The sequence below is a fragment of the Echinops telfairi genome, unplaced genomic scaffold (assembly GCF_000313985.2).
Source record: "Echinops telfairi isolate 266 unplaced genomic scaffold, ASM31398v2 ScPeMD7_2291;HRSCAF=2852, whole genome shotgun sequence".
NCBI classification, from domain to species: domain Eukaryota; kingdom Metazoa; phylum Chordata; class Mammalia; order Afrosoricida; family Tenrecidae; genus Echinops; species Echinops telfairi.
In genome coordinates this window covers 20,890,169-20,900,976 of record NW_022106189.1, presented here as the reverse complement: position 1 = coordinate 20,900,976, position 10,808 = coordinate 20,890,169, and the positions used below count along the sequence as shown (strand labels likewise).

The 10,808-nt window shown below is 58.0% G+C and overlaps 1 protein-coding gene across 1 annotated transcript in view; it reads left to right on the top strand.

Moving 5' to 3' along the window:
* Positions 1 to 10,808, top strand: part of CNGB1 (cyclic nucleotide gated channel subunit beta 1) — a 65,005-nt gene that overhangs the window by 49,096 nt on the left and 5,101 nt on the right. Inside the window, exons 28-33 of the mRNA XM_045293903.1 lie at positions 2,170 to 2,267; positions 2,347 to 2,430; positions 2,976 to 3,094; positions 3,303 to 3,449; positions 7,742 to 7,964; positions 10,702 to 10,794. Coding sequence (XP_045149838.1) covers positions 2,170 to 2,267; positions 2,347 to 2,430; positions 2,976 to 3,094; positions 3,303 to 3,449; positions 7,742 to 7,964; positions 10,702 to 10,794 — 764 coding nt within the window. The remainder of the gene's footprint in view (positions 1 to 2,169; positions 2,268 to 2,346; positions 2,431 to 2,975; positions 3,095 to 3,302; positions 3,450 to 7,741; positions 7,965 to 10,701; positions 10,795 to 10,808) is intronic.

The window sequence follows — 10,808 nt, the reverse complement described above, 5'->3', positions numbered from 1 at the left end:
ACACACACACACACACACACACACACACACACACACACACACACTCCAGGGTGAGTCAACAAGTATCGCTACACGTTTGTACGTGTATAACTTCACTGTAAGCCAGACGTGCTTCAGCGCATCTCTGTGAGTAGTCAGCACGGCAGACTGGTTCTCTCAGTGACCACTTGTCTGGGTCCTGTTATCCACTGCCACTGAGACCCTGCCGATGCGCGCTCTCTGAGGTGGTCAGTCGTTAGGGGTGCAGACGGTGCCGTCGCCCTCCTGAGGAGCACCTGGGGGCTGTGAACTGCCCACCTCATGGGCAGTCCAGCTTGCCCCCGACAGTGCCACCAGCACTCCTCCAGTCTCACGACCAGACAGGCAGACTCACTGCCAATGAGTCCATGCACACTTGCTGGACCCTGCAGGACAGGGTTGAGCGGGTGTCTGAGGCTGTAACTCTTCACTGGAGCAGAAAGTCTTGTCTTTCTCCCATGGAGTGTCGGGGGGCAGGGGGGGGGCTCTGAACTGCTGACTCACAGCGGCCCCCTGTGGGTTTCCCACGCTGCTACTGTTGATGGGAGGAAAGCCCAGTCTTTCTCCTGTGGAGCTGCTGGTGGTTTCGAACTGCCGACCATGCAGATCACAGCCCAGCGTAACCACAACACCTCCAGGGCTCCTTTAGGGTGACTTAAAAAAGATCCAGTCAAAACCAGGACTTCAGGAGGGTCCTGGCGGTTGTGGGGGCGGAAATCCTGGGGTAGTTAAATTCAAGGCGGAAAAGTCAGCTCAGAAGGGCATGGTGACTGTTTCGGGGATCATCTTCTCTTCCCACAAAGGAGCACATTCAGAGAAGGCACCCCCAGGCCCAGAGCTTCTCCCCACCCATCACAGCAGTCCTGGGTGCAGTATGGTGGGAGACACCAGGGCTGGACTGCTGCCACTTCTCCTCCAGGCTTGCAGACCACGGGGTGGACAGACCATGGAGGCCTCTCTCCTGGGCAGCTTGAGGCTGCACGGCCCAGTGGGGTCCTGGTCCCGTCCTCCTGGGCAGCCTCGGCCTTTCCCAACCCCCCTTCCCTCATCTGTCAAATGGACCTTGCTGTGATGTGGCCCTCAGGTGGCTGGGAGGGTTTCCTAAAATCATCTTAGTCTGATGGTCTGTAAGACGGTGCCCGGGATGCAGCCAGCAGGAGATGCTCAGCACAGGCGCCCGTGGCCGTGAAGTTGATGCAGACTCCCCATGCTGTGGGGGGCAGCGTGGAGCTGGGCTCCGGAGGCTTTCAGTGGCCAGCTTTGAGGGGTGCCTTTCTTCGGCAGCCCATCTGGGTGGACTCAAACCCCCAACCTTCCAGTCAGCAGCTGTCGTCAGGTGCCGTTGAGATGGCCCTGACTGACGCAGGAGGAAGTCTCCTCACCCTCGATTCCCAGGGTGTCTGGCTGGACAGCGTGCAGGACAGGCTGGGTGGTCCTCCTGAGAGTCCGTGGCACTTCCACTGCTCTGTGCCAGCACCACAGGCCAGACACGCCCATGCTTCTTACGTCCCCCTTGTCCATTGCTGCCCCACGCCTACAAGGTGATGGAAAGTGCCGGCGCTCGGGTCAGGTGCACCTCGGTCCTCCTCGCACGTTCTGGCTCTTGCACACTCTAAAGAGGTCGTGTGAGCAGCAGATCTGCCCCGGGTGATGCCTCCTCCGACGGCTGCTTCCACGAGGGTCAACCGTGGATCCAAGTAATATGAGGGCCTTGAGGACGTCACTCTTCTCCGTGGATCGTGGGTGTGGTCCACGGGTCGGTTGGGGGCTATTGACAACTCCATGTAAAGAAGACCACGGCCCACAGGACTGGGCAGTAAGCCTGGGGCACATGGGAGAGCCCGCAGCTCCTGCTCAGACCACCCCGTGGAGTGGCTGGGTGAGTGGGGAAGGCCGGGCTTTCCCAGCTGCCCGGAGGCTCTGCAGAGTGCTGAGGTGTCAGGGACTGTCCTGGAGCAGGTGATGTGTGCTGAGTCCCCAGATGAGGAGGAGTGAGGCGGGTGCTCTGCTCTGGGAGGGACCGGTGTCTGCAAGGGTCTGGGTGTTAGGGTTGCCCCTGGACCCTCAGCAATTCCCTTAGGAGGCACAGGGTGTCCGGTGGGGGTATCCCTCGGGGCGGTAAAATCCGAGGGGGGTCTCCTTCCTTCACAGATGAGTCAGAGCTGATGGTGCAGCTGCCAGACAAGATGCGGCTGGACCTGGCCATCGATGTGAACTACGACATCGTCAGCAAGGTGGCGCTCTTCCAGGTACGCGCCCCGCGTCCCTTCCCCTCTGGGCTCTGCCCACCGCACCCTCACGCGTGCTCCTGTCCCTCCTCTCGGACAGGGCTGCGACCGGCAGATGATCTTCGACATGCTGAAGCGGCTTCGCTCGGTGGTCTACCTGCCCAACGACTACGTGTGTAAGAAGGTGAGCAGCTGGAGGGGGGCCTGCAGCTCTCTTGAAGGACCACCTGACTGCACCCCCAATGTGGGGGACGAGGAAACTGCCCCACGTATTGCAACCAAGGAAAGCTGGGCGTCTGTGGAGAGGCAGGGCCTTCCCCTCCTGGTATCGGTACTCTCATTGTTGGTCCTGGCTGTGGTTCTTATCTCAGGCAGCAATCACTTCCTGAGCTCCGGCCCAGCGCTCAGCAAATCGGACACTGTGGTCTGGGCCACTGTCAGGTCACCAGGCTCTGGCCGGCCCCTCCACGGGGAGCAGGGGGTCGGCAGGATGCCATTACACCCGTGGTTCCCAGGGTGCTGGCGTTTTCCTGCCAGAACGCCAGTCACTCTGCATCAGGGACGGCACAGGGTGTGGTTACTCCCCCAAGGTCACAGACGGGGAGACTGAGGCCGATCGTTGGCAGGGACAGAACCAGGCCCAGGCTCCGCCTTGCTCTGGGCCCAGGCCTGACTGCTACTCTGGGTGGGAATGGGCAGAGAGACTGCCTGTGCTCTGTCCCGCTCCAGGGAGAGATCGGCCGAGAGATGTACATCATCCAGGCGGGCCAGGTGCAGGTGCTGGGTGGCCCAGACGGGAAGACTGTGCTGGTGATGCTGAAGGCCGGGTCCGTGTTCGGAGAAATCAGGTGAGGAAGGGGCGGGGCTGGCCAGAGGGGAGCTGGACAAAGGTGGGAGGGGCCACGTCCTTGAGAGCCGCTCAGTGGTCTGAGGACCCTCTGGGAGGATGGATACAGCACCAGCGACCACTCCTGATGTCGATGGGAACCATGTGTTGTGAATGCCGTCTGAACCGAAGCCTCCCGGTATCTGCCGTCCCTCCCTGCTCTGCTGCAGCTTACTGGCCGTGGGCGGTGGGAACCGGCGCACGGCCAATGTGGTGGCCCACGGTTTCACCAACCTCTTCATTCTGGACAAGAAGGACCTGAATGAGATTCTGGTGCACTATCCCGAGTCTCAGAAGCTGCTCCGGAAGAAGGCCAGGTAAATCCTTTCCTTTCTTCCCCTGCTGGCATGTCCTAAGACTTTCCACTTAAACAGCCTTCCTGCTTATCGGAGAAACCAGGAGAGTTTGAGACCACCGGCCGCTCCGAGGGAGAAAGATGACTCTTCCCTTCTCCCATCAAGAGTTCGGTCAGGTCACCCTGTGGTGACCCAGGCACGTCAGAGCAGAGCTGTGCTCTGTTTGGGGCCTTTCTTCTGAGGGGCCACTGGGCGGACTCGAACCACCTACCGTTAGGTTAGCAGCACAGCACGAGAACCCCCAGGGACCCCAGGGAAGCCACCAAGTGCCTTAGAAGGCCAGTCGTGTGAACACTGCCCACTTCCCTCAGCCATGTCCTCTTCTGAAGTGCGTGAAACTGGCCCCAGACAATGCACACCCACTCTCTCCCTCCTCCCCAGAGAGGAGCAAGGCTCCCCACACTGGCAGCTACCCGTCTCTGGCCCAGTTTGAGGACCACAGAGGAGCAGGGGCTGATGGGCCCTGCTACACAGAGGCCCTGGGCTGAGCGGGGCTGTCGTGCCTCAGAGCGGCTGGCCCTCTGGACAGAGGTGAGCGTGAGGAGAGAGGCAGGGGTCAGGGCCACAGTCTGCTCATCTCCGGGCCCAGGACGTCAGTGTTGGCAAGAGCCACCAAGGGATTCTGTCCCAGTGGCCCGTTCCACAGAGGGCTGTCTCAGCCCCCCAGAGTGAAGTGCTCATGGCCCTGGCTAACATCCAGGAGGTGGGAGTTAGAACTGGTGAAAAGGCCTTTATCTCCTGGGGCAGCAACAGCAGCACAAGCCACCCAGGCCCATGGCCACGGAGCCTAGGATGTCTCAGGGCCCAGGGTCACAGAGGAGAATGCCCAGCCAAACCTCCTTTTCAGACACATCCAGGGGGGTTGAACCTCCAGCCTGTCAGTTAGCAGCCCATTGGCTACCGTTTGCCCCACCCGTGGGTGAGTGTCCCATCCTAATTACAGGGCTTGGCATCTCCTGGAAACCAGGGTGGGCTTCCTTAATCTGGGCAGGTCACAGAAGCCAGGCTCACTGTGGGAGGAGAAAGCCGGCGGCGGCCATCCGCCTCTAGAGCAGCAGTTCTCAACCTGTGGGTCTCGAACCTTTTGGGGGCCGAACGACCCTTTCACAGGGGTCACCTGATTCATAACAGTCAACATGACAGCAATGCAGTAGCAATGAAAATAATGTTATGGTTGGGGGGTCACCACCACATGAGGAACTGTGTGAAAGGGTCGCGGCATCAGGAAGGTGGAGAGAACCGCTGCAGTGGTCCTTTGTGTGGTTGGAGTGCCATGCTGAGCCTTCCACGGACTGCCTGCCTGTGAATTACGGCCTCCAGTAACACAGGAGACAGTGCCCCATGTGGGAGGAGCCTCTGCTGAACAACCATGTCTGCATTCCCTGTGGGAGCCGCCTCGAGAACACAGTCTTGGCAGTCCACAGGGATGCGCACCATCGCAGCCCTTTGCCTCGGGTTAGATCCGCAGCCTGTAACGCCCTCACTTTTAAACAAATAGGTCGGGCTGGAGGCCTGATGAACGGGCTTGCCAATTAGCAGTCTGGGCCGCCAGATCGCAGGTCCACACTTGCTCTTGAGCCAAGGCCGCCGCACATTTGTCAAGGCCGGTGCTCTGTGCGATGGGAAGTTCTGTCCTGACGTGGGGAGACAGTGTGGTGTGGTGAAGCTGGACCTTCTGGGCCATGGGCCTGCCTCTGCCACTCCCTGGCAGCCTCGGGCCTGGCACCTGAGTCTGTTTCCCTGCCTGTCAGAGGACAGTAAGCGCCTCACTCTCCTTCTCACAGGGTGTGGTCAGGAGGTTGCTTTGTCCTCAGTGGGACCTGGGGTCCTGGGGTCGGAGGCCTGGATCTGAATTCCCAACTCTGCCACCTCCCAGCCACGTGGCCTTAGGCAGGGTGTCCACCCCCTCTGGACCTCCATGTAAGGAGACCCGGTGGGGTAGTGGTTACACATTGGGCTGCTAACTACAAGGTCAGCAGTTTGAAACCGCCAGTCGCTCTGTGGAAGAGAGACGAGGCCGAGGCTTCCTATTCCCATAAAGAGCTACAGTCTCAGAAACCCACAGGGGCAGTTCTACCCTGATCTGCAGGGTTGCTATGAGTCAGTATCGACTCAGTGGCCGTGAGTTTGGTTTTCAGCGTGTGGGACCTCCGTGTCCTCATTTGGAAAGGGGTACCTCTTGTCCCTGAGTTGATCCGCGTGTGGGGACCCCACTCGTGTCAGAGTAGAGCTGTGTTCCACAGGGCTTTGCCGGCTGGGGTGGTAGATGCTGGCCGGCAGGCCTTTCTTCTGAGGGGCTTCCGGGTGGACACAAACCACCATTTGGTTAACTGTAGAGCCTGCAACCTGTTTAGAGCACACAGGGACTGGAGTGTGGTAGGGAGACAGAAGTGAGCTTGTGTGTGCTTGTCCCTAAGAGTCCCCCAACGCGGCAGTGTGCCCTTGTCGCACACTGTGGCCATGGGTGCGTGCTCTACAGCTGCATCAGAGCAGTCCCCCAGGATGGCAGCTTTACATGGTCCTCGTTTGCTGTCTCGGGTTCCTTGGGGCTTGAATCTGGGACCTGCTCAGCTGGATGCAAGGCTGGCATCAAGGTGTCGCCGGAGCTGGGTCTCATGTCAAGTCTCGGTTTGGGAAGGATCTGGCTCAAGCGCATACAGTTGTCGGCAGCATTTCCTGCAACTACTGACCGGACCACTTTAGAGCAGTGGTTCTCAACCTGTGGGTCGAGACCCTTTTCTTTGGGAGTCGAATGACCCTTTCACAGGGGTCGCCTAATTCATAATAGTAGCAAAATTACAGTTAGGAAGTAGCAACGAAAATAATGTTATGGTTGGGGGTCACCACAACATGAGAAACTATGAAAGGGTCAAGGCATTAGGAAGGTTGAGAACCACTAGCCTTAGAGTCTCGCTTACCAAGGCAGAGGTCACCCTGGAGTCCTAGCTAGTGGCCGGCCAGTGGCTGCCCCCCGCCTTGGATGCAGGCCGTCCACAACTTCCTTGCAGGCACAGCGAGGTCATGATCCTGGGTGTCACGTCACGGAGGTGACCTCATCACCCTCGCTTGACTCTGCTGGGCAGGAACAAGTCACCAGTCCTGCCTGCCCTGAGAGACGGGAGGTCACAGGGAGGGGACACCAGGGAGCAGGAATCGTGGTGCCACGGTAGGACCACGGGGTCTGAAGCGAGTAGACGCTTGACGACGGCACAGAACGAGAAGTGAGGGGTCTGTGAGGTCTCTCGAGTGAGCAGTAGCTCCGTTCTTGGCTTTGCACGATCAAAGAATTCATACCCAAGCCCGTTTTGTAATCCAAGTGGGTCTTTATGAAGGACGGGACACATTTCCAGTGTTACGGTCTCAAAGGGGTTCACGCTATTTCAGGGAAGCGTGTCAAGCCACGCGGAAGTCGCGTGGAGTTCACAACTGGACACAAACAACCATGTGGAAGAGAGCACCCACGCGTGCACAACCGGGGGGCATCTCGGGAGGCTGGGGAGAAAGGGGGCCAGAACGCTGCGCAAGAGGACTGGGGCAAGAAAGCGTGCCAGAGCGGGCTTCCTGCCCTTACTCTAGCCACCCGCTGGCTGGGGAAAGGTGCTGTTAAAGGTACTGGTTGACCTCATTGGCTGAGTTGAGCCCACCTGGGTGATGCCATGAGCCTAGGCCTAGTTTGGACCGCCCAGGTGTACTCCCACCTGGCTGGGGGCTTGAATTTGAGCATGCTCAGTTTGGGGTCTTCTTAGGTGTCTAATGGCTGCCTGATTTCTTCCCAACCTCCTCCATGGGGGCCTTTGCAGGCATAGAAGGGACAACCCCCTGCCCCTAAATCTAGCTACCTATCAGGTCCTTTTGAGCTTTTTCTCTGGAGCCCCTGGGTGTCTCGGCTGGTAAGTTTGGGCTTTTGGGTCCACCCAGAGGTGTCTCAGAAGAAAGGCCTGGCGATTGGTACCCCCAGACAACCCTGGGGAGCACAGCTCTCCTCTGACGCCCAGCAGGTGGCTGAGTGGGAGCTGGCGCTTTGATTTCGGACCCGGGGATGCAGGGTCCTCCGTGTTCCTGCGCTGCACTGGCTTCCACCAGTCGCCCCATCGCTCATGGCCTTCGCTCCCTCCCCACTGGGCGCAGCTGCGGGTCGTCTTCCTCGTTGTGCTCTGTGCTCAGCTCTGTGCTCCGCACAGAGGAAGCCCTCCCAAGGCGGGGAGGGTCTGCACCGTGCTGTGAGCGGGCACTGTTGGCTCTTTCCCTTCCAGGCGAATGCTGAGAAATAACAACAAGCCCAAGGAGCAGAAAAGCGTGCTCATCCTGCCCCCCCGGGCGGGCACCCCCAAGCTCTTCAACGCTGCCCTGGCCGCCGCTGGGAAGCTGGGCCCCAGGGGGGCAGCTAAAGGCGGCCAGCTGGCGCACCTGCGGGCGCGGCTCAAAGAACTGGCCGCGCTGGAGGCGGCTGCCAAACAGCAACAGCTGCTGGAGCAGGTAATGGGGCCGGGGGTCCAGCCACCCCCGAGGGGAGTGGGGACCCAAGAGGCCACGCATTTCATCCCACGGATTTGTTTCTCCCTCCTCCTCGGATGGCTAGGGACAGAGTGCACTGGGCTGAAATTGGCTTAAGGAAACAGGAGGTTGATTGAGTCAGGTCACTGAAAAGTTCAGGCAAGACTGGACTCAGGGCCCCCTGATGTCAGCGGGGCTAATTCCGTTCCTTCAGCTCTGCTTTGTCTGCGGCGCTCCACTTTCAGGATGGTCTGGGCAGAACCCGCTGCCCCATCCATTCTAGCAAAAGTCTCAGGGCTCCCTGTCCTTGGTCAGGATGGGGTCAGTCCTTGTGGGCCAAGGATGCTGTGCTCTGGAGAGGTCTGGGCCACACGCTCACCTCCGATGCCGGATGGGGGAGCAGCAGCTCCTCAAAAGGAAACCTGGTGCTGTGGTTGGAGGGGGCGTGGCCGTGAGCCAGGCACACCTCTCTGCAGGTGGGAGCGGCATTTTCATATTTCATGCTGTGTTCGTGACCATTTAAGCTATTTGAGAGGCAAAACCCTGCAGACAGGCACCGGGCCAACAGCTCCCACCCCCAGAAATCTAGAAGCGAATTTTAAAATTAGTTTAAAATTAGTTCTGGATTTATTTTGTTGTTGTTGTTATTGCTAATTAGAATGATTGTACTAATGGTAGCTATTTAAGATGTGCTTTAGGTAGGCTGCTGGGAAAGGTTGTATGTGTGTCTGTCTGTCTGGGGTTGGTCACAATGAACCCCGGCCCCATATGGGCCAGTGACAGAGCCCAGGGGCCCATCCTGGGGATGGACATCTGACAGCAAGAGTTTGTGCCATCAAAGCCTCCAGGAGAGCATGAATTTCCCCAGACATAGTCACTCCTAGCCCCTGGCTCACCTAACACCAGCGGCAGCTAGTAATGTGGGGACTGGGACTGGCTGCTATGTGTGTGGGGAATCTGAGTGGATACGCCGCTGGAGGAGACTCCAGAATGTTCTTGGTGCAGCAAAAGGCTTTGTCTGACTGAGGGCTGGTGGCTTTTGGGTGCTAGCTTTTCACCAAGGCAGCTTCGAACCGTGAATGTGATTTTGCAGTGTTCCAAAAAGGTGTTTCTTCGTCATTCAGAACAACGGGGCTAGGATGGCAGTGTGCCAGGGGCTCTGAAGGTGACCAGATTTTAACATTGGTAAAGCGAGACACCATTGATAAAACTCATATCCTGGCGAAATAGCCACATGGCAGCTGAAAACCGTATACCCTAGCTTGTCGTGCATTCTTTGCAAAAATTGGGATTTTTTAAAAATGCTGCGGGATGTGGGAAAAATTGTTAAAAATCAGGACTGTCCCGCCAAAAGCGGGACATCTGGTCACCTTATCTTAAACACAAGTCCCAAGACAAGCCCCAGCCCACTGTTACTGCCAACTCCACAACCCCAGCAAAGTCTCCAAGTTTTGAGACCCAGGTCACTGCAGACGCCACGCAGTGTGGGGGCTGGAGACCTTGTGTAAAAGCATTTTGGACATGGCTGAGCCCTTCCCATCAGCCTCCGGTCCCGTCTCTAGCTTGATGTTTCAAGGAGTCCCTTAGTGGGCACCACCTGGCTCCCCCTCCCTGCCCCACCCCACCCCACTGTGAGAGTAGGAGGTCAGAGTTCAGCCTGGACAGAGGATGGGGAGCAAATGCCCCATTGGTTGCATAAACAGTGAGGCCGAAGGAGCAACAAGTTCCCAGGGTCTTGCTGGGTTCTAGAAACATCTTTACCACATCACCCCCATCCCTTCCTTCTTTCCACATCCTATGACTTGTGCAAACTTAGGGGTCTCTGTTCCTCAGACACACTCTGGATACCCCATTTAAATTCACTCAGGTGGGGCTTGGGCAGCTAAGGACCACTTGGCCCTCCTCCTCTGGGGTCCAGTTCTCTCTCCAGGGCCCTTCTGTGAAGCGATGGGGTCAGACACAGCAAGGGAGACCTCAAGTGCCCACAAAGGCTTGGTTTTGCCCAGTTCCCTCCTGCTAGGCAGACTGTGGCAGAAGCCTATGGGGGCACTGCAGATGGGGACCCACCAGGTCCCCAAACATGGCTCAGCCGCATGCCAGTGCTGACAAGCTAAAGGGGGCACGAGCCACCAGCTGCCCCTCCTGACGTCACCTTTTTCTTTGTTGGCTGCGTTGTTGTCAGCATAGCTTGGGTGATCAGTGGCCTCTCCTTTGATGGCTCAGAGGCGAGGTTCTGCCCTTAAATTAGTAACTTGGCCCCGGCTTCCAGCACCCACATCTCAGCAGAGGCCAAACACCCCCAAGCTTTTCAACTAAACATTGGATGTTGAATTCTTACGCAGATGTTGAATTCTTAAGCATCACCATAAACAACAACAACAACAACAAAAATCAAACTCGCTGCCATCGAATAAATTTTGACTCATGGCGTCCTTAAAAGGCAGGGCAGAACTGCCCCTCTGGGGCAGCTCTTTACAGGAGTAAAAGCCTCATGTTGCTCCTGGGGAGCCGTATGGTTTCGAACTGCTGCCCTGGTGGTTAGCAGCCCAACCTGTAACCACTACCATCACCATGACATGTTCTATTTCTACCATATAAACCTGATGCGTCTCCCATCAGAGCCACTAGATCTTACCCCACCCGCCTTCTTGGGGGCGGAAGCGGTGGGGACATGAAGGTTCCGTTGGCGGCTCACCCCTCTCCCTTTCCTGGTTTATAGGGCAAAAGCTCTGCAAACGCGGCTGGAGAGGCAGGTTCTGCCGACACTAAGCAGCCCGCAGCCCCAGGGGAGGCCGCCCGGGAGCAGCCCACGGTGCCCGCGCCCGC